The sequence below is a fragment of the Carassius auratus genome, chromosome 32, assembly GCF_003368295.1.
Source record: "Carassius auratus strain Wakin chromosome 32, ASM336829v1, whole genome shotgun sequence".
In the NCBI taxonomy this organism is placed as follows: domain Eukaryota; kingdom Metazoa; phylum Chordata; class Actinopteri; order Cypriniformes; family Cyprinidae; genus Carassius; species Carassius auratus.
In genome coordinates this window covers 8,583,872-8,611,400 of record NC_039274.1, presented here as the reverse complement: position 1 = coordinate 8,611,400, position 27,529 = coordinate 8,583,872, and the positions used below count along the sequence as shown (strand labels likewise).

At 37.9% G+C, this 27,529-nt stretch overlaps 2 protein-coding genes across 3 annotated transcripts in view; one reads left to right on the top strand and one right to left on the bottom strand.

Annotated features, from left to right (window-relative positions):
* Positions 1-21,643, top strand: part of LOC113051528 (unconventional myosin-Ie-like) — a 42,060-nt gene extending 20,417 nt beyond the window's left edge. Inside the window, 26 exon segments of the mRNA XM_026215360.1 lie at positions 2,563-2,650; positions 3,948-4,037; positions 4,690-4,821; positions 6,151-6,285; positions 6,431-6,563; positions 7,763-7,959; positions 8,045-8,125; positions 8,587-8,673; positions 8,816-8,902; positions 9,743-9,910; positions 10,743-10,828; positions 11,894-11,934; positions 11,937-11,974; positions 12,125-12,231; positions 13,156-13,254; positions 13,819-13,963; positions 16,493-16,607; positions 17,416-17,585; positions 17,714-17,859; positions 18,633-18,779; positions 19,041-19,198; positions 19,294-19,383; positions 19,479-19,692; positions 19,878-19,910; positions 20,956-21,125; positions 21,224-21,643. Coding sequence (XP_026071145.1) covers positions 2,563-2,650; positions 3,948-4,037; positions 4,690-4,821; positions 6,151-6,285; positions 6,431-6,563; positions 7,763-7,959; positions 8,045-8,125; positions 8,587-8,673; positions 8,816-8,902; positions 9,743-9,910; positions 10,743-10,828; positions 11,894-11,934; positions 11,937-11,974; positions 12,125-12,231; positions 13,156-13,254; positions 13,819-13,963; positions 16,493-16,607; positions 17,416-17,585; positions 17,714-17,859; positions 18,633-18,779; positions 19,041-19,198; positions 19,294-19,383; positions 19,479-19,692; positions 19,878-19,910; positions 20,956-21,125; positions 21,224-21,300 — 3,034 coding nt within the window. The 3' untranslated portion in view covers positions 21,301-21,643.
* Positions 21,644-21,704: 61 nt separating this feature from the next.
* On the bottom strand, positions 21,705-25,094 carry LOC113051529 (G2/mitotic-specific cyclin-B2-like). Of its 2 annotated transcripts, XM_026215362.1 has the most exons (8): positions 24,303-24,320; positions 24,019-24,135; positions 23,671-23,937; positions 23,439-23,597; positions 23,024-23,260; positions 22,794-22,934; positions 22,614-22,724; positions 22,435-22,545 (listed from the first exon to the last, which is right to left on the bottom strand). In XM_026215362.1, exons 1-8 carry the CDS (start codon positions 24,318-24,320, stop codon positions 22,435-22,437), a joined length of 1,161 nt encoding a protein of 386 aa, XP_026071147.1. The 2 variants fall into 2 exon arrangements, with proteins under 2 accessions (XP_026071146.1, XP_026071147.1); XM_026215361.1 differs by having other exon boundaries at positions 21,705-22,545; positions 22,614-22,934; positions 24,303-25,094.
* Between the last annotated feature and the right edge of the window lie 2,435 nt (positions 25,095-27,529).

Here is a 27,529-nt window from a genome sequence, read left to right as displayed (position 1 = left end):
CAGATCTCATAGTTACCTGTGGGCTGGATGGTGACTGTAGTGCTTGCTTTACAGCAGATGACTTCAGTTTCAGCATTTTTCTCACCCGTTTGTTTGTATAGGGAGAAAGCTGCTGCCAGTTCAGTCAGACCACATCAAGAGACTGGAAGTGGAATTGTGATGATCCAGAATAGTAAACAAAACCTTCCATGAAATTGCTGCCCAGGCATCCTGTGGTCAAGTAGTATTTTGGTTGGGACAGGCACAGGTTTTTCTAAAGGCCATTATGCATGAAGGACAGATCATTTTCACATGGCTGGTTACTGTTCAAAAGTGTTTTTATTATGCCTCTTCTGCTCTCCAAGGCTGCATTTATTTGATCAACATATTTGAGAAAAATATTTAAAAATGCTATTTATTCTTGTGACGGCACAGCTGAATTTTCAGCAGCGATTACTCCTGTCCAGCGGGGTATGGTCGTCCCCTCGCTCCATTCGTCGCAGGGCCTGGTTGCACCCCCTCTAACGTCTGTCCGGCTCCAGCCTTCAGTGTTACATAATCCTTCTGAAACCAGTCTAATATGCTTATTTGGTGCTGAACTAACATTTCTCATTGTTATCAATGTTGAAAACAGTTGTGCTGCATAATTGATATTTTTTGTAAACCATGATAAAAAACAGAATTGTAGACCTTTCTTTTGGAATGTGGTGATTTTCATTGTCTTTAGTGGCTGTTGTTTGGTAAAAACAATATTGAAGGATGTGGCTCTCTTCCCCAACAGAGGAAGTCATTTTACTGGATGAATTATACTTTGTATTTGCTAAAGGACAGAATTAACGAATCATTCCACTGTAATTGGTAACATTTTGTCAATGTATTAGTATGGCAGCCCCTGTGGTCTGTACAGTATGATATACAAAAGTATTCACTCCCACCAGTGTGACCAAGCGCTGTATGTGCTGAGCTGATGTTTCTGCTGCTGAATAATGAGTCTCATGACTCGAATGACTGATGCGACTCACTTTCTTTTCTTTTTGTGCCCATTTTTGGTCAGCAAACACGCACAGGAAGATAAAAATGAGCATTACAGCATACAAATTACAAATCCCCCAAAGACTTGTTTAAAAATAGCCATGGACAATTAATCGTAAGTGGCCTGAGTGTACAATAAGAGTGTGTTCCCAGAGCCTTCATCGCCTGTAGACGAGCAGGGACATTTCCTTTAAGGTGGAGAGCCTATAAACTCGCAAGACAAAGGAATGAGAACCACATGGCAGACTGAAGCTCTTGTGAGAAGTTTTTCTGCATGCACGGCGAGGCTCTCGTGATAGGATGAAAGGTGTGTGTAGTACTGCTGCCGTGTGATGTAATGGACTTCTTACTGCTTACCCAAGCTTCCTTTAATGAGCCACAGCTGTGCCTTCTCAAAATGGCAATACTGACATCGGTAATAGAAGAAATGCAGAAAAATAAACCATTTTCTTCTGTCAACATCCGCCAAACCACATATATCGCAATGCGTATGGCCCTGCCAAAGGCAAAGGGCAGGCGGAAGGATGCAAGTAGAGGGTAACCAACTGAAGAAAAAGAAATGGAACTACACTGGATTAATGAATGGCATTTTCATCTTGTGTAATTTTGTATAAACATTTAGCTAATTTTCCTTCCCTGTTGGCTGGATGTATTTGTGTACATATACTATACACTCCCATTCAAAATGTTTTTTTTTTTTTTTACAACTTAATTATTTTATTCAGCAAGCATGCATTAAATTGATCAGAAGGGAAATGTAAACATTTATAATGCTACAAAAGATTTCTATATTCCCAAAATTCAACAAAAAATATTGAGCTGCACATCTTTTTCAAAATTGATAATTTTAAGTTCACTGTATTGCTGTTTTTACTGTATTCTTGATTAAACGCAGCCTTGATGAGCATAAACATTCACTGTTCAGACAGCACCGATGTATACATATGATCCCATAAGAAAATGAGTGATTACTGTCAACATAAACAAACCTTTTGTTCTGCGTGCAATCTGATCCAAACTCAGGCCCGTCACATATGTAAATAAGCATGTGTTCCCATTACCAATCAACACATTACAGATTATAGCTCACTATGGAGTACTGTGGAAACATATTTACTTAAAATGTTCCCCTCTCGCCAACACCATTATATTTAATCTGTATTAATTGAGGTTAAGGATCTACTAAACCCTTTATGACCCTCTTAAGAGCTTGCTGAGCAGATTTTAGTATTGTGCTGTGGGGCACACAGGGGCCTGGTTAACACCCTCCTGTTCTTGTTTTTAAACTGCTGTAGGTCGGAGAAGTAGAGTCTGGATTTTATGATCATAAAAATGTTGTTTAGTAAAACATTAAATGCTGTTGGTATTATTTTGTAATCATTGCTTTCACTGCTAAATTTAGAAGCATAACATGCATAGTAGCTTCATACTGTATTATGCTTGTAAGACATACAGTATATTTCTTCAGTAATATCTAACAGCTGTTCATTAATTGATTTATTTGTACAGGAATGAGCTTATCATTGTCATCTTTTTTTATGTTCTTCTAAGTGGTGAGAGTGGAGCAGGGAAGACGGTAGCGGCAAAATACATCATGAGCTACATCTCCAAAGTTTCAGGTGGAGGTCCTAGAGTTCAGGTGGGTCACATGGAATAAGCAGTTATGAAAACTGTTCAGAACTGATCAGAATTAGCTAAAGTACGATTGAATGCAAAAAAAAAAAAAAAAACATACGGTGGATAACACTGTATCTGACAGTTAGTGTTAATCAGAATCCTGATCCCTGTTGAAGTTTGCCTCATCTGACATTATTCCTCTTCCCCGTCTATTACAATCTTTCTTTCATCCCCTACACCCCACCAGCAGCCATCTGTCCCCCACAATCCCCTTCTGATCTGTCCTGTGTCCCCCTCTCAGTGAGTTCAGAGTCGGGGGACTGACACTTGTTGTTTGTATTAATCTAATTGCATTAACCGTTTGTTAATGCATATATAAAATAGAGTATAAAAGTCTGTTATGTTTGTATTTTGAGGAAAAATGAACATGAATTTGAAATAATAATTTGGTTTTTCCTCCTTTTGCTGTAATGACAGTATAACTCGAGATGCATGAAATATCAAAGACAAAGAATATCCATGTTAAAAAGAGTCCATGATTAAATCCAATGATTTGATAGTGAACCGGCTGTTACATGTGATTTGATGAGTATGTTTGATGGCATCTTGAACAAAGTAGCATATTGTTGTATAACCCTCACTTCGTGTCTTTGTATGCTTTGTCTGATCTCTCGAATGTCACATCGCCTCATGATCATATGACCGTCACTGCTGTTTGGTACATCTCCTTTGTTTCATTTTCTTTTCATCTCTCTGTATATCTGTTTTTTACTTGTGTGGTCTACGCGGTAGTTGCTACACTTTCTCTGTCCATATGCAAATTATCCATGTGTGCTTTTCCTGGTGTTGAAAATGCAAACGAGCCCTCAGCTCTAATTTGGTTCCATCGGCAATTTTCAGCCATTTCAGAATCCTTAAAAATATCTTTATGCAATTAAAAAATATATTTGATAAGGACTTAAAGAAGGGAGTTTATTCACCGGACGTGTAATGTCATAAACAGCGATGATATTGCATATCCCATAACTTCTGCATCTGTGTGTCTGTCTCTTGGCTGCTCAATGTAGACGACGCTGTGCAAATTCTGTGTGAAATGTGCATGCATGCCGACGTTGATATGTATGTGAGGGGTGAATTCAGGTAATTTAGGTCACTTTTTGACATTGAGATAACCAATTTGACCTGAATTCACCCTATAAGATGGGTATTACTGATCTAATTTCAACAGTTCCAGTTCAGCACAAGTTCTGTACTTCTAATTCTCCAAAACTTCAACATTACTCTCAATCTCTCTCTTTTTCCTGTTTATATCCACACAGCATGTCAAAGACATCATTCTACAGTCCAATCCTCTTTTAGAGGCCTTCGGGAATGCTAAGACAGTGAGGAACAACAACTCCAGTCGATTTGTAAGCTCCGATCTTCCTCCCATAGATTTATTTTATCGAAGAAAACAGATAGCATATGTTTTGTGTTGGGCTGCAGCTTTTCCTCAGGATATATTTAAGAGGAACACATTTGCACTAGAACCAAAAAAAAAGGGCAGTCATCCAGTTAAATACATAAAGAACAATGTTTTGCCACTGCAATAAGAACATGATGTTATCGTTAGGCTTTGACCTAAACGTGGCAAGTACTGTGCTTAAAAATACTTACAGACCAAAACGGTCATTACAAAATATGTTGAATGCCACATTTACTTGCAGTTCTGCTTCATTATGCTCAGACAGTTCAGTCTTGTTTTTGTTCTCTTGGGACTGGTGTAGTTTTGTTGTAAAAAGAATGGATAAGCAGTGGTACGAATGGATTGTGTAGTGGATAGTAGATTTTTGTGAATGAAAGAAATCTAGATTAATTCAGGGGTCCTACAGGGGCTGGTAATGTCGTTACAGATTTGTCTGCACATGACTGGGAAGTGTAGACAGCTGCAGCACACATAAACGATCAGAGAGAGACACATAAATGATAGTGAAGGGTGTCTGTGTGTGTCAAAGCACCTATTTTTAAAGCACCTGCAGTATATCACATCTGTTCCTTTTTAACATCCATCTTCCCTGACAGGGGAAATACTTTGAGATTCAGTTCAGTTCCGGTGGCGAGCCAGATGGTGGGAAAATCTCCAACTTCCTTCTGGAAAAATCACGTGTGGTGATGCGGAATCCTGGAGAGAGGAGCTTCCACATCTTCTACCAGGTGAGAATGAAGACACTTCACTCAGAAAATGTCACTGTGACACACCACGTTATGAGGAAAAATCGAATGAATAACCACAGTAAGATTCAGAAAAGGGAAGATGGAGCCATTTGGCTCTGAAAAGCAGGTCATGTTGTTCTGAGTTTACCACAGTTTTCGTATGGAAACTTTTTGTTTTTTGGTGCTTTTTCAACTGTGGACACTTTTAGCCTCGCAGGCTTTTAGAAAATAAACACTCCTAAAACACTTTTCACACTCTCACTAGTTTGTTTCGTTTGTCTGCTAACATTGTCCAGGAGTTCATTTCAGAACTTAAATTTCATGTAAATAGAAATACACACCATTAAGTAATATTGGAAGACTACTGTTCAGACGTTAAGGGTTGGTAAGATTTATTTTAATGTTTTTGAAAGGTCTCTTGCTCAACAAGGCAGCAATTTTTATTTTTTAGAAAAAAAAAGATGCTGATTTGCTGCACAAGTAGCATTTCTTACCTTTATCAGTGTGGAAAATGATTGTGCTGCTTAATATCTTTGTGGAAACCATAATATTTTTTTTCTGGATTCTTTGATATGTAGAAAATTGATGAAAATTTAGATGAAAAACTTGCTTTTTGATTGATTCTTTCTGAATAATGCATCCATTTTAAAAAAACTAAAATAAATAAAAATCCTGTCACCAAACTTTTGAATGGTAGTGTATATGAGTTGAAACTTGATTGGAAATTAAGCCGATAACGTGATCACAACTCCTGGACCACAAAACCAGTCTTAAATCACTGGGGTTTTATTTTTAGCAATTAGTGACAATTAAAAAAATTATCAATTTTTATTTTATGCCAAAAATCATTAGGATATTAAGTAAAGATCATGTTCCATGAAGATATTTTGTAAATTTCCTACTGTAAATCAAATCAAACTTTTTTTTTTTTTTTTTTTTTTTTACTTTTTATTTTTTACTAAGAATTCATTTGGACAACTTTAAAGGTGATTTTTATCTGTATTTAGATTTTTTTGCACCCTCAGTTTCCAGATTTTCAAATAGTTGTATCTCAGCCAAATATTTGACCGATCCTAATAAACCATACATCAATAGCAAGCTTATTTATTCAGCTTTCATGTGTTGTGTAAATCCCAATTTCGAAAAATTGACACTTAAGACAGAAATTTAGGAGTTTATTGAGTTAGTAGTAGTTAATAGTTGATTATGAGAATTGGTCTCCAAACTAAAGTGTGACCAAAATTTCAAAAACTTTTATTGGTTTTATTTAAAATCTACCCTTGGGACATAAAAGTGCTGAACTTGAAGAAAATATTACATTTTTCACAGCTAATTGAGGGAGCCAGTGGAGACCAGAAAAGTAGTCTGGGTATCACAAAACTGGATTACTACTCTTACCTCAATCAGTCAGGTTCCTACAAGGTGGACGATATTAACGACAAGCACGACTTCCAGGAAACCTTGGTACGTATTTTTAGGCAGCTCTGCTGTCATAGTAGTCTTATGTAGCTGTGAAGAATTTGCTTGTTCAAATATGACAAGTATTTTCCATATTTGCAGACACTGTTGTTGTAACTTTCCTCTCCTCTCTCTGTCTGACCCCACCCAGCATGCCATGGAGGTGATTGGTATCTCTGGGATGGACCGCAGCATGGTCCTGCAGATTGTGGCAGGAATTCTTCACCTTGGGAACATCGGCTTCAAGGAAGCAGGAAATTATGCTGCTGTAGAAAATGATGAGTGTATGTACATCGACTGAGATTGCACAGTTCCTCGTTTGAACTATGTGCTGTAGATTATTTTATTGCATTGCCCTCTTCCTGTCTGCCGCCAGTGGCTTTCATACACTTAGTGTTGGCTTGCTAATGTAAAAACCATACGCGGCACAAATGCTCATCTGCCAGCTTATGACCAAATCGTGTGCAATAGCTCATGCATCCTGGGAAATAAATTCTAAAGATAACATCTATAGGTATTCTGCCACACCCAATCAACTGAATAATGAGCCTTACTTAAGCAGCATGACAGAGTGCATCACTATCAGGACTGAATCAGAAGGTGAGTCATTGACGAGGCGGGGTTCATCAGAAATGAATGACTCGTGTCTCACCCGTGCCTCTCCTGTGACTACAGTGAAACAAATGCACATGAGTCAGATGTATTGGAAAAGAGAAGTTTAATAATATTACTCCATAATCATCGGGAAGAAGGAGGCGGGAACCGGCGGACAATCAAATAACATTTTAATAATTCAAAATAAACACAAAACAGTGCACCAGCCCCTCATGGACGACTGGTGCGCTCAAATAAAAACCAAAACATAAAATAAGGCCCAGGCCTGGTCCTCTCTCGTCCTTCACGGTCGTCGCTCCAGTTTTATATCCTTCCATCTCCTACGTGGGACTCAAGACCGGTGGTGGGTCGCAGGTGTAGCTCATCTCCAATCACTACACCTGGCCTCACTCCTCGTTACCACATCTCTCGGCCCCGCCCCGCTCGTCACAAAAAGTTTTAATAAAGTTATATTATAATCTAAAATATTATATTTTATTTTATCATGTTATACAATATACTGTTTTTAGATTTTACATTTCATAAATGCTTTTTTTTTTGTACTTTTCAATCAAAAAATCGAAGTAGTTTCAAGTAGATTTCAACTTTAAAAATAATAAGAAATGTTTCTCGAGCATCAAATCAGCATATTAAAATAATTTCTGAAGGATCATGTGACACTGAAGTGTGGAGTAATGACTGCTCACAATTCAGTTTTTATAAATTGTAATAATATTTCATAAGAACATTCAAAAGCATAAAATAAAAATCTTACTGACCCAAACATTTGAATAGCTACTGTATATTACATATTTAGGAAGACTTGTGTACACCGTTGTGTGCAATTCTCATTCTGACTCTACCAAACCGTTCTCTCTCCTTCTCATAGTTCTGGCATTTCCTGCCTTCCTGTTGGGCATCGATCAGCATCGGCTTAAAGAAAAACTCACCAGCCGTAAGATGGACGGCAAGTGGGGTGGCAAGTCCGAGTCTATAGACGTAACTCTGAATGTGGAACAGGCGTGTTTCACACGTGACGCTCTCTCCAAAGCCCTGCACTCTCGTGTTTTTGACTACCTGGTGGAGGTACAATCCATATACACCTACATCCCTCGTAAAAACAGATGTTTGAGAATAAATAAGCACTGAATGGGTCCCTGTTTTTCTTCAGTCAATCAATAAAGCCATGGTTAAGGATCTTCAGGAGCTGAACACTGGAGTGTTGGATATTTATGGCTTTGAGATTTTTCAGGTGAGTGTTTTATTTACTCGTCATGGAGTGATTCCTTTCACAGCATTTAACAAGATCCAGTCTACCTAATGAGAAAAGATGATTTTTAATTGCCTGGATTGTTTCCTCTCTGCTTTTGTAAACAGCTAACAAATTAATGAGCTCGACTAATCTGATAATCTCTTGGTTTTAATATCTGGTATTGAGAGCTGCAAGATAACTGCCTGTGTTGTCTTCATAAGAAGAATAAAGCTGGATAAAGCTCTAAAAAACAAATTGTTCAGCTTGAAATGCTGAATTCTTGAGCAACATCTGTGGCTATTGAATGCTATTGAAAAGAATAACAATTGAATCATTGTTCGTGATGGTTACATTTTCACCAAAGCTTATTTGCAACTTATTTGTTTCTTAGTGTCACCACTACGGTGTTATTTTTGGTTCATAGTGACAGTATCTCTTTTCTGTTTTCATTTGCTTTTTAGAAAAATGGATTTGAACAGTTCTGTATCAACTTTGTGAATGAAAAACTGCAGCAGATTTTCATTGAGCTGACTCTGAAAGCTGAGCAGGTACCATTTCATTTTCCCCCTGAATCAGTAAAAGTCCCACCTTTCCCTTAACTTTGTTCTAGCGGTACAGGAGAGACTATATTCTTCTGCTCCACCCTGGTAAAAGATCATTTTCATAATTTGTTATTTTCCCCTTTTTCAGGATGAGTATGTACAGGAAGGAATCCGGTGGACTCCCATAGAGTACTTCAACAATAAGATTGTCTGTGACCTCATTGAGAGTAAATTAGTAAGTTTTACTAACTGTGCAAATCAAACATACATTTCAAAATTGGGATATGGTCTGTCATTGTCTAGTGTGGTTAAATCAATAAAACCAACATTAGCTCAGATCAATATCCACATAAGCCTCCTTTCTCTTCCAATCTTTCTTGTGGCCTCAAAATGCTTGATATTCATCCAAATTCAATTGGCTTCACTAAGACACACAGAGCCACGGAATTCACAAGGGAAAACCTTTACCATGCATGTCAGTGTGACAGTATGTGTGAAAGTGCTTTTCTGTGTCACTGCTAAAAGCTAATGCTTGTCTGTGAGAAATTTACGAGCTGTTTCCTTTCATTGGATTGAGAGAGAGACGTCTGAATTCTCTGACAGTACAGACAGCTGTGTGTTCAGACACGGTGTGTGTCAGATTGTTTTCATCCAGGTGTGTGGATGGAAGACTGTGAATGTGATATAAAATGGTTTCAGACACTAGACACATATTTGTAAATGTTTAATATTGTATAACATGTGGGTAAAATTCGTTAAAGTTGATGTCCTGCAATGCAGCCTGCTATCCCTCATCTAAAACTATACTACTACTACACAAGTCTATATATATTACTATTACTAATGAAATATTTTGTTCGTATGCCACCTTTCATACTTAAAATACAGATCAAGATGCTTCACTGGTTAGAATATTTTTTTTAAAGAATGAAAGTGAATAAATAAATGAATAAGATGGGTGAAAAATAATAATTCAATACAGTTTTTAAGCAGCTTAATAGGATGTCTCAAAATGAATTTTAATGCTATGAATGCATTCTACAATATCTCACTATCATTTTGTGTCCTTTCTCAGAATCCTCCAGGCATCATGAGTATACTGGACGATGTGTGTGCTACTATGCACGCGAAGAGTGAAGGTGCAGATCAGACGATGCTGCAGAAGCTCCGCATGCAGATCAACAATCACGAGCACTTTAACAGCTGGAACCAGGGCTTCATCATTCACCATTATGCTGGCAAGGTATTTATCCTCCTCCCTGCATTAAATAATTTTCTTACCCATTTTTTTTTTTTTTTTGCCTGTTATTCTTATTTTCCATTTCTCTCACAGTTTTTTCCTTCTGATTCTCTCTGGGCCTCTCATTTACTCTTTGATGACTTGAGTTAGTTCAGTATGTGTGGTACCATCCACATACCCCATGTTCAATAAGGCGTGCTCTGAGAGGAGGCCGGAGGAGCCCGTCCACTTTCTGCACCATTAGATTTATAATAAGCATGTTCTACAGACAAAGAAAACCCATGATTAAAAAAAGTAAACGACATCTGTGTCTTCTAGCATTGACTGCATATAAATACATAACACATAAATAAATAAAACGGGTAAAAACACTAACAAGCAACAAGAGCCTAAATAAAACCTTAACCGAAAAATAAAAGAGAAAATAAAAAGGAAATAATGATTCTTTTTATTGTTATTATTATTCAGTAAAATTACGATGGAGAATATTAAGTCTCAAAATTATTTGTAAACAAAAAAATAATAATAACATCATGCGTTGATTTGTCAGATACATATTTTGAAATAATACAAGTGTACAGTATAAATGATTATAATAAATATAAAAGCAAGGTCCAGATCGGAATGAAACATTTATTTATTTATTTATGAATTGTCATTTTCTGAGGTTTCATTACTTACCCAGATGTATAGACACAGATTGTAAGTTACGTGTAAGTGATTGGTTGGTTGAACTGACATTGATCTGAGCATCTGTTAGCTCAAAACAATGACTTGAGTTTCTAACTCAGTCGGGCACACACAGCTTTTTAAATGACCTCTTATGTGTGTCCAGGTGTCTTATGATGCAGAGGGTTTCTGTGAGAGGAACAGGGACGTGCTGTTCACTGACCTGATCGAGCTGATGCAGAGCAGTGAAATGTAAGTGCCACTCTTCTTCCATAATGAAATGACTCTCAGAGCACTTGAAGATCTTAATATATGTAAATCTTGGATAGAAGTGTGCAGGAGATTATCATTGTTTCTAGTCCAAAAGGCCTCTCAGTCTCTCAAGGGAGTAGGACTTGTAGAGCGTGCCCGTCGCCGTTATGTGCTCCTGGGTCTCTTTTGGGCCTCAGAAGCCATCTGTGCAACCGACTCCTCCTGCAGCCCTTTGTGAAGCCTTCTGGGGGTCTGCTGTCAGTATGCATTTAGACACGTGCAGTCATGTGTATATATGCACCACACACACACACACACACACACACACACACACAGAGTTCACAGGGGAACTTCCTTTGCACCGGCCAGCAGGTCCTATGCACAGAACAGAAGAAAAAGAAATCTTAGTTGTTGATTGAGTGACAAAGCAAGGCTTCCTGTTTATCTGCTCCGATGTAGCCCTGAAGATCCACTCCCACCTTAAACCCTATAAAGAGGTTTAAAAACAAAGCAGGCTCACGTGAAAGCTTTCTGTTTGAGAAATAACATCTAAAACATAAAATATAAGCTTGCTTTCTGCATGTGAACCTGCAATGTGTTACAGATACTGCAAAGAGGACTTAACTTATTATTTGAGCCCAGAACATTCCTTTAATGTCCCAACCACCTTAAGAGTAGACACCTATGTTTTTTTTGTTTGTTATATAATCAACTGGCATTGGGTACAAAATCTGCTCAAATAGCACACTTGAGCTAAACAAGGTCCACATATACAGATACTACAAGGAAACCAATAACAATACATTTTACTGCAGTATGTTCAATCTCTGTAAAATCTAGTGAGACAAATGGACAATGAGCACCAGAGATTAAAATTCACAGGTATTCAGACTGTCCCTGTGATGTTGAGCTCCGAAATAATGTGCACTGTGCTTCGGGGGACCTCAAGTGACCCTGGTTTCAAAACATTCCTGTCTGTTACAGTCTGGTATTTCTCCTGCTGTGTTCTTCTCTTTTTTCTACCATCCCCAAATCATTCCTGTCTGTTTTGATTTCCTTTATTAGACCTTTCATCCGTGCCCTGTTCCCAGAAAACCTTAATGCTGAGAAAAAGGCAGACCCACTACAGCAGGGAGTAAAATCAAGGTGAGACGAGTCTCATTTCTGAGTTTCTGAACCTCTGTAGGTTCTCTCTGTTTCTACTCATATACTACACTGCCCGGCTGTCTGTGTAGATGAAATGGTTTTCAGTTTGAATTGTTTTCACTCTTCCACATCCCCTTTTTCTGATGACAGAAACAAGCCAATGATCTGGTGAGCACCCTGATGAAGTGTACACCTCACTACATCCGCTGTATCAAACCCAATGAGACCAAGAAACCCAGAGACTGGGAGGAGAGCCGGTGAGTGTCTACGGTCATGGCACTTCCTGAGCATCATTAAAGGGGCTATTGATTAGCATTATTCTTAGAGTATTACATTTTGTGAAAGTGGACATTTATTGATGTTAAAGTAAAAAAAAAAATATATATATTATATATATATATGAGCAAAACTAACTCACTTATTAGCTTTTGCCTTTAATGAGACATCTGAGCTTGTTTTTCATGTTTTATGTAAATCATAGAAGTATTCTATTAGAAAAATCTAAGCCATTACTCAAGTCTCTAGTGTCACATGACTAATATGCTGAAGTGGTGCTCAAGAATAATTTATTAATATTATTATCAAAACAGTTGTGCTGCCTAACATTTTTGTGAAAACTTTTTTTTAATAATACATTTCAGAAGAACAGCATTTATTTGAAATAGAAATCTTGTGCAACATTGTAAATGTATTCATTGTTGCTTTTGATTTAAATTTATTGTATCCTTGTTGAATAAAAAATAAACTGAAATACTTCATTTTTTGAAGGGTATTGTAACTCAAAATGGAAAACTGAAAAGGAAAGTAGCAACAAAAGGATTCTGATTATATTTCCCACCATGGTTGTCCTTTGTCTCTGCAGTTCTTTCACCCTTTTTTTTGTTTGTTTACTTTTCCTGCCTTTTTCCTCTTCCGCCACAGTGTTTTTGGAACGAAACATGGAATGAAATGTTCTGATCCTGTGCATGGTATTGTTCAGACTCTAATGGTCTTCCTGTTATGAGGGTTTGCGAGGATTGTTCTTGTTAGCCAGTATAATTAGCCCTCAGCTCCATTCTCAGAATTTGTCACCATTGGATTTGCTTGTATTGGGTCATTTATTCTGGTAAGGCTGAAGGGGAAACCACCAGAAATGCTGTAAATATTAACCTTCCTTCCTTGCTTGCTTCCTCTCTCTCTAGAGTGAAGCACCAGGTGGAGTATCTGGGTCTGAAGGAGAATATCAGAGTTAGACGTGCCGGCTATGCTTACAGAAGATTCTTCCGCAAGTTTTTGAACAGGTACAGACCGTTTAAAATTCATCCTCACGGCCTGACAGTGAGCTCTTCATACAACATCATGAAATGAGAGCATATGGTCACATCTGCCGCTACAATTTTGTCATCCAGTGAGAAGACGCCACATTTTCACAAGAAACGATATGTTGATAGATTTTGGTTGATCTTTAGTTTTGGGCCAATAGTTAGGCAGTTTCTTCTGTGCGTTCTTCCCTGACATTGTGTTGGTTTAAGGGTCTCATTTTTTCCATGATGACACCAATTACTTCACATGCTTCATTGGGTTGTTAACTTTTCACATAAAAGTAAAAACCTGAATCATCCCTCGGTGTGTTAATATTAAACGTCTTGTTTGTTTTAGAGTAATTTTTTTACTCTACCCTGCCAGTGTTTATCTTACACACACACACACACACACACACACACTTCATAGAGTTTGTTTACACAAGGCTCCACTTTCAGCTGAGCATTTTATACTCTTGCATGAATGAAAAATGCATACTTTACTCAAATATATGAGTTCATTCTCCAGATGGTGAAAACTTCCTCGTGTTCTCTCTGTTTCAGGTATGCCATTTTGACGAGGGAGTCGTGGCCGACGTGGCGCGGAGATGAGAGGCAGGGCGTGATGCATCTCCTGCGCTCTGTAAACATGGACCAAGACCAGTATCAGCTCGGACATACCAAAATCTTCATCAAAGCCCCTGAATCGGTAAGATGGGACAAGTTTGGACAAGTTCAATGAATATTTTTCAGCAACAGAATATGATATCAAGTCTGTTTTAATAAATATAGTAGTAGTACATTTCAAATACAATGTCTGCTCCTCTTTGAAGAGTCAGTATTGCAGTAGAGTCAGTATCCTCTGTTAGTCAAACATCTTCTCACTACAAGACTTCACATGACAGAATTCACCAAATTCTCCAGCTCTCCTACATTCACGTATGCATCTGAATGAAAGTGAATCGAACACAGTCTAATGTGACCATATGTTTGACAGCCAGAAAGTGTCTTAATATTGAACAGTTCGACTGAAGTTTTATCATTTAAAACCAAACCTCTTTTATTCTGGATGTTTTACTCTTGCTTTCATGAGTCATTCTAATATCCTGGGTTTTTAAATATAATTATATTATTATAAAAGTTGAAAATTGTGCTACTTTATTTTTTATACTACTTGTGATTTCATGCATAGAACATTCAAAAGAACAGCATTTATTTAAAAATCTTTTGTCATATTATAAATGCCTTTACTGTCACTTGTGATCAGTTTAATTTGTCCTTGCCGAATAAAAGTATTTTACTTAAAAAATAAAATAAAATAAAAACTTTCTTTAAAAATAAAAAATAAAACATTACTGACCCCAAACTTTTGAACAGTTGTGCAAATGCCACTTTTTATTTTTTTTTGTTATAATGTAATGATGCTTATACTGTTTAAGTGTATCAGTCAAGTCAAGTCACCTTTATTTATATTCAGTTTTTCAGTTAACGTCAGGTCATAATTGATTCAGTGATGTCCTCATCCAGCTCAGTTCAGTTCTCTTCCAATAGTGTCTGTGGAATCAAGTCAACAGTATTGCCAGAAATTGTGTCCCCAACTAAGCAACCTAAAGTTGACTGCTGTAAGGAACCCAAACTCCATTGGTGACAGAATGGAGAATGAAAAATCAGTGCCTAGTACATAGTTTCACTTCTCAAGTCAATTTTTAAATGTTTAAAGAGGAAACATAATATTAGTGACAATATGCACCAGCAGCAGCTGACACAAGCTTCCCTTTTAGCAGCATGTAGAACACTGTTTCTAGCTTTGGTCTAGATTTAACATTTGAGTTGTGCTGTAAAGGCAGGAGAGAGGTGAAGTGTAAAAGTCAGCCTTTGTCTCGCAGACATCAGCTCAGCTCAGAGTGCTGATGAATAGTGGGCAGTCAGCAGGGAAGGAGGAGGGACACTGGGCCGGTCCCACGTCAGCACCGTTAGGTCAACATTACTCTGGATCTGATACACAACTGCAGTGCTGTGGCAAAGCTGCTTCTGTTGTGTCCAAGACAGCTTTGCTTTTTCCACAGCGCTTTTTTTTTTTTTGGATTCCTTATGAAAGCACTGCTTGTGGATGTGCTGTGATCTCACTGTTGACATTTAGATGTACACACGTATACATAGACTCACAGAAAACGGCTCTGTGGCTCAGCATGAATGCACCAGATTATCCAGAGATGCGTGACTTTGGCATATAGGTGTTTAAACGTGGCCTTTTCTATGTGTGCGTGTGTAATATTAAATATGGGAGAGCCCTGATTTGAACTGGCCTGCCTCTAATAACAAAACTCCTGCTTGATAAGGTGCTGACATGGAGTAATTAGTTCATGACTACAGGAATTTCTTTAGTGAGAGAGAGAGAGAGAGAGAGAGAGAGTGCGTGCAGTAGTCGCTCTGCCAGAATGAACTCTTTAAACTCTGTGAGAGCTGATGAAGGTGAGACTGACAGTGTTTGTGTGAGACATCCTAACAGTCTGATGGGATGAATCTCACCAGCCAGGTCAAGGAACAATGTCTAGGCCACATTTAACCTTAAAAAGACAAGGGGAGGAAAGCAAATGATTTGCAATGTGGTTGCTATTTTGATATTGTGATATTATTTCAATATACATTATTTTAAGCTATTTAAACCCTCCATACACTACCATTCAAAATTTGGAGCGGAAAGATGTTCTTAGTGCTTTTGAACAAGGTTTCTTATCCTCACCCAGGTTCTATTTGATTTAAATGCAGTATTACATTATATCATTATTTAACATAGCTATTTTCTATTTTATAATATATTTATTCATGTTATGGCAAAGCAGATTTTTCTGCTTTTTCACAGTTGGGCTGCTTAATGTTGTATTTTTATTTATTTCTTGGGGGGGGGGGGGGCGGTAAACCAAGATATTTTTTTCTAAGATTCTTTGATGAACAGAGTTTCTTTTTTCATTTATTTGAACAAAACAGCACAATTAGTATAAAAAATGCTGTTTATCAGTTAGCAATAACACTACAATCATTATCAACGGGAGGTTTGTGCAAGTTTTAGTTTTAGTTTTTGATAATTTCTTATCCTGTGGTAGCTGTGTGTGTGAGAGAGAGAGAGTCAGGGCCAGAACTTTGTGATAATGATAGGATCTGATGTTTAGTCTACTGTGAATTTATGAGCCCCTTTTATTGATTCATTTACACAACCTGCCTTATATTCTGTTCACAGCTCTTCCTGCTGGAGGAGACCAGAGAGCGCAAATTTGATGGTTATGCCCGAGCCATTCAGACAGCCTGGAGGAAATATTGCGCACGCAAGAAATATGTTCAAATGAGAGAGGAGGGTGAGTTCAACCCTCAAGATGATTTCAAATTTTACATACAAAGACAAAAACATTACGAGATGGTAGAATGCGTCACAGTTAAAAGAGGAATTCAGTGGTTTTCCCCTGTATATCTTTGGAGTCTGACCTCAACTGCTGCTTTCAGCGGAATTATTGTCATTATATTTAAAAGTAATAATAGACACACAAAGACAAAAAAAAAATGCCTTGTTTGGGTGTTTGTTCAGATAAGCACCCTTTCAGGCCATTAGAATAAAAACACTTTATTAAAACTTTATTCAAACTGCCACAAGTATTTAATAGCTAATAATAATGTCTAAATGTTGACATAAACAAAAGTTTGGGTTGATTCAAAAGTATTATTATTAAAATGATTATACCTTTGTTAAAAATGTATAAATAAATAAAAATGTGTGGGAACGTGACATTGAAGACTAGAATAATGGCTGCTGAAATTTTAATTTTAAAATTTTAAAACATATTAAAATAGAAAATATTTATTTTACATTGTAATAATATTTCAAAATATTAGTTTTTACTGTATTTTTGATCAAATAAATGCAAATCTCAAATGATTAACCTCAAATTGGAAATTTGATGAAAATGCAAAACATTTTATATCACATACATTGAATTATTTTCAGGTTTTTTTGTATCAATTCTCATTGTTTTCTTCACAAATCACGTCTCATATTTATTTTCAAGCATACTTTTTTTTTTTTTTTTTTTTTTGGTAAATGGCAGGACATGGCATAAGAACTAAAGCTTTTTGAAAATAACACTGCACATTGATTCTATCCACATCCAGCCTCTGATCTGCTGCTGAACAGGAAGGAGAGAAGAAGGCACAGCTTGAACAGGAACTTTGTGGGTGATTACCTAGGTATGGATGACCGGCCTGAGCTCAGGCAGTTTGTGGGCAAGAGGGAGAAGATCGATTTTGCAGACAAAGTCAATAAATTCGACAGGCGGTTTAAGGTGAGGTTATCAAAATTAACACACAGATTCTTCTGAAAAAGTTGTCAAATTTTGCCAAGCTGACATGCAACATCTATACTGTATGCTGTATACTGTAAAGGTGACTTAAGCTGTATTTTTGTGTTCAGAGCATCAAGAGAGACCTGATCCTCACCCCTAAATCCGTCTACCTGATTGGAAGAGAAAAAGTGAAGCAGGGGCCAGAGAAAGGGATGGTGAAAGAGGTCCTGAAGCGCAGAATTGACGTAGAGAAGATAATGGCTGTTTCTTTAAGGTACGTCAGCGCACAAGCTCAGTCAGTTCATTTAAAGGTAATGGCAAGTTACAACAAGGTGAAACAGCACACTTTTTCAGTCATTTAAATAGGAACTGTAAAAACCTGTATATTAGGTCACAAGGAGCCAAATGGCTGCAACTTCTCTTCCATTTGTAAAACAGAGCCTGTATGCAGTCCCGAAAATGCCTTGCATAACCACCTGCATCTGTCCAGACATCAAAGGCCCAGTCTGGTTGTTAGAGCCATCGTCTGCGCTGTGTTACTTAACACATGTTGAATCTGTTGAATCGAAATCTGTTATATACAAAACTTAGGTCTCATTAAAAAAAAAATTGTTGTTGTTTTTGTGTTCCCTGGAAACGATCAAACATCCAGTGCTCTCTCAAAGGAACCTAGATTACTGATCTGACAAATAAGGACCCAGGATGAGGTACCAGCCCCCGACAACCTTGCATATTTTGGTTTTGGAGTTGTCAATAATGTGAACCAGGTGTTGTTAGAAAGGGAAAGTACACCTTTTAAAAAACTCATTAGAATGGACTTAAGTTTATTAGGTGAAGCAGGGCATCTCTGTATGTGTCCCAGATACAGTGCAAACTTCAACAGTCACCGTATCATTGGCTATTTTTGTGACCCGACAACGTGTGTCTATGGAAGCCCCCAAAAGTGCCTCAACGCGTGCAATCTGAAATAAAAGACTGTTCTCATGTTGAATGATCAAACAAATGTGGCTATTGCAGGTCTTTAACAAACATGTATCTCCCCTCCAGCACAATGCAGGATGACTTCATGATCCTGCACGAGGAGGAGTATGACAGCCTGCTGGAGTGTGTTTTCAAGACGGAGTTCATCAGTTTACTGGCACAACGATATGAAGAGAGAACACAGAAGAAACTACCTCTCAAATTTAGCACCACGTAGGCTGAAATATATTTCACATGCAGCTTCAGTTACAGCAAAGCCATGACTTTATAATTAATTAAGAAGGGAAAAGATGAAGACATTATCTTTAGATTCGAAATAATTGTTTCCATTTCGTTTAGTTTTCTTCATTCTTCTTTTCTTTTGTTTTAATAAACAACATTTGCTTTAATATTTAATGCAGTGATATTCAAGCTTATACATTATACTTATTTGGGCCACTGTACACTAATGAATGTCTGTGATTGGACTTGCAGGCTTGAAATGAAACTGAAGAAGGAAGGATGGGGACCCTGGAACGCCGGAGGGTCCAGACAAGTGCAGTTCAACCAAGGTCAAGGGGATGTAGCCGTGCTGCGACCCTCAAACAAAATGCTGCAGGTCAGCATTGGACCGGGTTTGCCCAAAAATTCACGTGAGTGATGACTCGAGAAATTCATTTAATATCATTTAAATGAATGTTATTTGTTATTCATACAAGATCTCCCGAACCCAAATTCAATCATTCAGGTCCAACTAAGAAGGACATCACTCAAAGCTTTCCCAGCATGTCCAGGACGCACCACCACACCCCAACACGAGTCGCACCCGGCCCTCCAGGTACAGAAACCCTCTGACATTGACTTTCCTAATCTTCTCATGACCTCAGTCAATGCACATTTGTTGAAAAGTTCTTAAGCTTGTGTGTCTCCCAGCAGTTGCTCACCAGAATGGAGGGCTAAAGAACGCAAATCACACTGCCAATCAGAGAAATTCGCAACATCACAGCAATCCGAGGCCAACATCTGGAAACACAGACCGTCCATTCCTGCCTACTAATGTCAGTCAGCTCAAGGACAGAGGTAGCAGACGTGCACCCCAGCAAACCAACCTGGATTTCCTCAAAGTACCAGACCAAGGGGCCGCAGGGTGAGAGCACACAGCATGCACACACACACAACTGAAATGAAATAGCTAACAACACATGTTTTATTGAAGATAAACATTTAGCTAATTGCTAGACGCATTGCTGGAACTGATCCCCAGACATTATCCATGCAAACAAAACAGTGAACTGCATTTGAATGTAACATGCATGTATCTCTTTACCGTAGCAGAAATCAACAACCATCTGACAATGGAGGAATGTGAGTCTGAGCATGTGTGTAGTTTCTGTTAGGTGGCAGTGGTTGTGGTTCAGTGGTTGTGGAATAGCAATAGATCAATACCAGAGATGCCCAACTTCAAATAAACTATTGTATCCTCTCGCTCTCATTTTGGATTTCCATTTCCTTATCACATTTGATACATTTTACACTACTGTTCAGAAGTTTAGCGGTATGCCTTTATTTGATCAAAATTAAAATAAAAACAGCAGAATTGCGTTTAGAAGGGACTCTTTTTATTTGTAGATATCTTATTTAATGGCCATTACTCCAGTCTTCAGTGTCACGTGATCCTTCAAGAAATCATTCTAATATGCTGATATGGTATTCAAGAAGCGTTTATTGTTCTCAGTGTTGAAAACAGTTTTGATGTTTAATATTTTTTGTGAAAACTGTGATTAAAGGACAGCATTTGATTAAACTAGGATTTCTTTGTAACATGGACAGTGTTTACTGTCTCTTTTGATCAATTCAATGTGTTCTTGTTGAACAGAAATATAAAATAAAATAAATCTTACTCGACCTCGAACTTTTGAACGGTAGTTTATGTTATTGAATAGAGTTCAGATTGTGAATATCTAATTATATGAGAGACTGTTTTTTCCTTGAACTTCACCAAGTTTAGGGACTTTGGGTTGGGCATTTTCTAACATTTTCCCTGTTGTAGTCATGATGAGGGCCGAGCATCATGAAAACTGAAGGGCTAACAAATTACCTTCCATCGCAACAGCTGAAAAAATAAAAATAAAAACAAATCTGGGCTTTAAAGTAAGGTGGAGGATAGACTGAATGAAGAAGTGTATTTGTACACGATGAATGTGAACCTGTCGCCATCTAGTGGTGAACACATGAACTAACACCATAGAATCAGACGGCTAACCCTATAACAGCAGCTATATGGTGCTTTAAGAGCCTAGTTGACTTCATACTTACCTGCACTCGTAGAAGCATGTCCCTGTGGTTGCTGCAGTGTTAGAAACATCACATGCAACTCCATCAGTTCATGTCCTCTGTGCTTTTCTCCAAGGGCCCACAGACAGTCCACAGACAGGCCCGCTCCAGGAGGTGGCCGTCCCAAACCAGCCCCCAAACCGAAGCCCCAGGGACCTCAGTGTAAAGCTCTTTATGCCTACGACGCCCAAGACACAGACGAGCTCAGTTTCAACGCAGATGACATCATTGACATCGTTAAAGAAGGTTAGAGGGTTCAAAATGCTTGTTTTACGTAATATAAATGTTTGCATTGTGACAGAACATAGTAATTATGATATCTGACCATTAATGTTTATGTCTAGATGTCTCTGGATGGTGGACAGGGAGGCTGAGAGGTAAACAAGGCCTTTTCCCAAACAACTATGTGACTAGGATCTAAGCTCTTCTGCCTTTAAAGAGGGCACCGGACTTGAACCTCTGCGGACTTGTTAGATGAAGAAGGACAAAAAAAAAAGCAGGGAGAAAGAAGGAAATAGCGAGGTGTGCTATGGCTGTGGTCATACTCCTCATAAGCTCTGTGTTCTGGTGTCACTTGGGGCCATGAGGGCAGATGCTGGTGGGACACGAAACTTCTCCAGGGCACTGATCAAAACTATTTATTGTATTTATATTATAGCATTCTGCTGTTTATTTCTGATGTGGTTTATTCATCTGTCATTGATATTTAAGGTGATCTTAATTCACTTGAAGAGATGAAGTAGCCATTTTATGTGGGAACAAGCTTTTTTATTTTGCTTTTGAAATGGATAGATTTTATTTGTAAATTAAGTTTTTTTTTTTTTTAATTTCATCAAGTCATGTCCAGATCAATGGTTTTAGTGGGGAATGTTTTGCTGCTAAGGACCATTTTACATGTCATTGCATTTCTTGTTTAGAGAAACCCTAATGTATAAAATGCACTATGGCTCTTGAAAACCAGGTTTTATGCTTTTGAAGTTCATGATCTCAGAATAATGCTGAATGTATCATTGTGCAAACAATGAAAACTGTTAAAACGGTCTAAATTTAAACTGCAGTGATATTTCCATGCATCAGAAGACAGGATCAGCACATTATTACTCTCTCTACGGCTCTGATCTCTACCCACTGGAAACTTTATCAGGCTTCTGATTGGCCAACATGGCTTTACAGTTGAGAACAATCACCAACTTGTTGGCATGCTTTAGTGGAAGACTTCTAAAAAAACAAAACACACCCACATAAAAATACCCATGTACTTGTGGACATGGCCTTGGAAGCAACACAAGCCAGAAAGTTGTATTAAATCTTTGGATTTTAATGAATTCCAGCTTCAATGTGTCCACTAAGAGTACAGCAAAAACAGCTCCAGGACTTTTAATAAACAGTAAAAAACAATTTAAACCCTCAGGTTAAAAATTTAATCTTTATAAAAAGTAGAAACAAGTATTTATACAGATGATCCAATATGTACATCAGTTTAAAAAGCAGCGGTCCATCTCCCAATATGGCGGAAACAAAATAAAGTGCAGGTTTTAGTGTCCATTCCCAATTCTCAAGATCTGGACAGCAGGGGAGCAGCCAGATCCTTCACAAGAGAGGACTTCAACTGGGGAAGAAGGCTGATCTTCATGAGTCTACTGCTGGAGTATTTCTTTCTCACCGTCTGTAAAAGATGAACATCAGAACATTCAGTAGAACCAAACCCCCATGCCCAAGTATTAAAGTGCTTACCACATGCTTTGAGAGCCCTTCATTGACCATAACCACATTTTTGGCAATATGCTGCATGATAGGCTTCAGGTGGGTCTCATCATATGTAGAGTAGTGTTGCTGGGTTGGTGACTTAAAGACAAAGACTAAAATTAGAAATTGAGGGATGGGGTCAGATAGAGAAACAAAAAAGAAACTTACCCATTTTTGTCCATCAAGCACAAGCTGTGAGAGGCACAGAGCAGCAGCTGCGGTCTCCGAAGGGTTAAAGTGGACCATGTCATAGTCAAGTAGCATCAGTTCAAGGAAATATTTTGCCAGTGTATGCTTCTCAGCATCCGCCTGAAAAGGTAAACATAAGACAAAGAGATCAACATCTGAAGCTAACAAATCTGCCAAACCAAATCAGGGATCATAACACCTGAACTTACATTCCCAGCCTTTGAAGCCCTCCGCAGAAAGTGCAGGGGCAGAGGACGTCCGAGCTCAAAGTTCAGCTCACTGAGAATCAGCATCTCCATCTCTCGGATCTGGGCTTTTGTGAAGGCACCATCTGCAATGTAGGCAAAATCCCCAACCATCGGCACGTACATTTCCTCGTATTTACAAGCAATCAGCATTGCGGTAACACCCACTAGCTGAAGCTTTTTACGGGTCACAGGCTGGACCTGAAAGAGGAAACAAAAAAAAAAAAACAAAAAAAAAAAAACCCCTTCACATTAAACCCATGCATGCTATTGTGTTGCAAAATAAATGCTGGTATACAGTAGATTGGGAAGTTCATGCTCGCTAATACTAACAAATGGAAACTTGTAAAATCGCAACTCCTTTTGGAATAACTTGTACCTGGAGAAAGCGATCAAGGATGGCTACAGTCATGTACAAGGTTTCCTGCAGGAGCTGAAATCTCGAGTGCACCTGAATCAGCCAGTCAACCAGGAGAGCGCGCATTCGTCCATTGATATCATAACCTCGCATGTAACGAGGACGAACGGACTGCTTACTCTGGAACAAGAGAACAGCAGCTGTAGGAAGCATGAAGGTCAAATGAAGATGTTACATTATAACGTGCAAGTACCTCAAGGCTTTGCAGATACGCATAGATGTCCTTCACATATTCAGGACACAGCTGGGGCATGTCAGCGTCCCCTTCATCGATGTCTTCGACTGGAAAGAGAGTGTTGGAAAAGGCTTGACACAGTTCTTCTTCCTTCATGCTCACATCAGCTTGAGCAGGGGGCAGCGCTGGGGCAGCCTGGGGGATCTCGAGCTGTACCTGGGCACGTCTGGGTTGAACAACAGCTGGCTGGGCAGTTGGTTTGACAGACAGCACGGGTTTCACATTCTGAAAAGCAGAGAGGAAAGAGCGATATGTAACATGCTGTTCAAATACGCACGTTGCATAGCGGCAAATAAAGACACGCACCTTAGTCTGAACGGGTTTGTGTGTAAAGTTGGACAATTCGCCAAACACAGGCCTCCTCGCTGCGCCGTTTACAGGCCCGCCTTTGCCACCGATAAAAACAGGATTGTTTGCATTGCGCTGTATGAGAAAAAGTAGTTAAAATTCAAGGAATCTTCCTAAACGCCATTTCATCACCACTATTAGCAATTTAAGCTAGCGAAACCTAAAGCTGTTTTGACCTTACGTTAGCTAACTTAGTCTTTCGTCAGAAAAATCAAAAACATGTTTCTGCATCACATACTCACCAGAGCATTCATTTCCATGGCGAATACGGGAGAGATCTTGTTTAAATAAAACTTAAAAACGTTTTTTTAAAAAAGGACCGTTAAGCTTCGCTTAGTGTTCCTTTTCCAGCTCAACTCACAACAAGCCGTACAGTACACAACACAAAGGGCCTGCTGGGGATTCAAATACCGCTCCGCTCTTTCTGATTGGTCACTGCCTCGGGGAATACTCGACTTCGATTGGTTAAAAACGAAAGGGTCGCTTGTCAGTCTTTCTTCATATCCGGTTTCACGGTGGCACTGTAAAACAGGGCAAAGAACTTACAGGTTGTTTGACTGTTTTATTTAGTTGTTTTAGTTTTAAGTAGTCATAGGTTATATTGTGTTTATAATAGGCTCTGCTGGTCAAGGACTTTTTCTTTTTATAGGATTAACACATTTTTACAATTAAACAATTTGAATATGAAACAATTGTTTGCTACTGAATAAAGCATTTAATAAAACAGTTGTTCTTATGACTTAAAACTGGCATTAAAATAAGTGAAAACTAAAACCTGACATATTTCTATTTAATTTTTTTCTTTTTTTAATTCGCGACCTAGAAAAGTAATGTATTGTGACATTTTTATAATTAATTAAAATTGTTTTCTAGTTATGCCAAGCTCTAAAATATTTTATTTGGTGAATTTTTATTTATTTTATCCTTATCCTCCTCATTCAGTAAGTCACAAACACTTGGAAAATCACTTGGAGTCTTTTGATAGTGCTGGAATCCAAAGGTTTAGATCCTCATGTTATAAAACCTGTTTTTATACATTCTATGAATAAAACACAATAAAAGCAAAAGCAACCATGTGTGTCATTTATATAATGAGAAAGCTCAATTATAAAAAGCTAAAAAAAATGATGGATTCATGAAAGAATCTCGTAAGTGCATTTTTTTCATGCCCTGACTCTATGTTTTGTTCACTTAAAGGGATACTCCACCCCAAAATAAAAATTTGGTCATTAATCCCTTACCCCCATATCGTTCCAAACCTGTAAAAGCTTTGTTTGTCTTCGAAACACAATTCAAGATATTTTGGATGAAAACCGGGAGGCTTGTGACTGTCCCACTGATTGTCAAGTAAATTATGAAAAATATGAAAGATATCAACAGAACAGTCAATCTGCCATCAGTGGTTCAAACGTAATGTTATGAAGCAACAAGAATACTTTTTGTACAGTACATGAATAAAACAAAAATAACAAATTTATTCAACAATTCATCTCCTCTGAGTCACTGTACTGTATTGGCATTTTGAAGAATATCCGCTGAACGCAGGCAGTGTATGCTCTTCTTTATCAGCTGCGCCACAAGGATGCGCTGTTTTTTGTTCAAATCAAAGGGTAAGAAACACAGAAAACATATCCGTGTGGTGCAGCTCTCACAAAAAAGCGCACGCTGCCTGCTCTCAGCGGATATTCTGTTTATTTAAAAACTGCATTATGTGCAATTTACATGTTTGCATAGATTTTTATAAATTGAACGTTGCTTGTTATATTTAAAAAATAAATAGTAATTAAACTTAAGTTTGGGTTCTGTTGTTAACTGTAACTTTATAGTGTATATTAATGTAAAAGGACTCACTGTAGTTTAGAGAATTAGCCGTTACACTCCTAGTTTTTATATTAAACCTTTGAAAATCAAAATCTGGATACAAATTCTTTAATGTTATTATAACCTAAAGAAAGTTGGAAACAGAAAATAGCGTTTTTCATCTTGCCACTTTCTTGGTAAAGAAAACAAATTCATACTCAGATTAATCACAATGGATTTATAGCATTTTGGAACCAAACTCTTCATTTTCATAACAACATTAGCTGCTTAAAATTAAGAAAGTTATCAACATAACTGATATTCAAAATGGTTAGCAAGCCTGTTGCCTCACAGCAAGAAGGTCCCTGGTGTGAGTCTCAGCGGAGCCAGGATACCTTTCTGTGTGGAGTTTGCATGTTTGTGCATGTGCGTGGGTTTCCTCCGGGTGCTCTGGTTTCCCCCACAATCCAAACACATGCAGTATAGGTGTAGTGAAAAAGGAAAGAAAGGAAAGAACATGATGTGTGGCCAAGTATAGTTGACCCATACTTGGAATTGGTGCATCTGCATCCAAGTGCACACACACAGCAGTGATAAGTGAAAACACACACACACACACACAGAGCAGTGGGAAGCTAATGCTGCGGTGCATGAGGAGTTTTTTGGGGTTGGGTGCCTCATCGTGGTATTGAGGGCACTGGTCATTCACACGACTGCCCCCTTTTTCCCCAGTCGGCTGTAGTCTGAGCGGTGTGTTCAGGCACAGATTTTTGGTCCAGACGCTGCCGGATTTATTCGCTGCTAGTTCTTTGAGGTCGGCTTGGGGTGTCCTGGCCTTTAAAATAATTGGTTGAACCTAAAAAGTCAGGCTAAGTGGTTGGCAGCATGAAGGAAAATGTATATGATGCTTTACCATTATTTTTGGAATACTGTAGATTATTGCAGATAGATGCAGAAAATTTGAAATTGTAATAAGATAATAAGAAAAAAAACATTTATATGGAGTTAAACATTGAGAGTATTTTTAATGCCCATCATGAACATTACATAATTAAAGTCTATCAGACAAAAAAAAAAAAAACTTCATATAATTTCATAGACAGTAAAAGCATAATTTGCGTTTATGGACCGAAAATAAGAAATAAATAAATTGACAATATACTGTATCTGTAATAATAATCATGATGATGATTATATCAAAAAAGGTTCTACATTCTGAAATTCGTTTTTGTTCATTGTTTTCTTTCTATTTTTAATAGAAATCTACACAACTTGTTCCAAAATGTTGACTCAGTTCAGAGCACACTGAAAAAATAAAATAATAATAATAATAATTCACTTGACGCCCCCTGAGCGGATAAAAAGATTGGAAACACTGGGGAAGCTAATAGTAAATTACTGAGAAAATCGTACACAAATTATCCCCAGGGTTTAAAAATAAATACAAATCGGCACCAAACCAACATTGCTTTTAACAAAAAGAGTAACTCTGTGAAGTGTTGCTTGCAAGAATATAACGACAAACCCATAAAAGCAGAAATATGTACATGATGCTACCCACTGATGATCTATCTATCTATCTATCTATCTATCTATCTATATATATATATATATATATATATATATATATATATATATATATATATATATATATATATATATATATATA

Coding starts and splice junctions, on each gene's coding strand:
- LOC113051529 (XM_026215361.1), bottom strand. Junction 23,598..23,670: donor CGTATCTGCAAAGCCTTGAG/GTACTTGCACGT, acceptor CTCTTGTTCCAG/AGTAAGCAGTCCGTTCGTCC. Junction 23,261..23,438: donor TCCTTGATCGCTTTCTCCAG/GTACAAGTTATT, acceptor TTCCTCTTTCAG/GTCCAGCCTGTGACCCGTAA.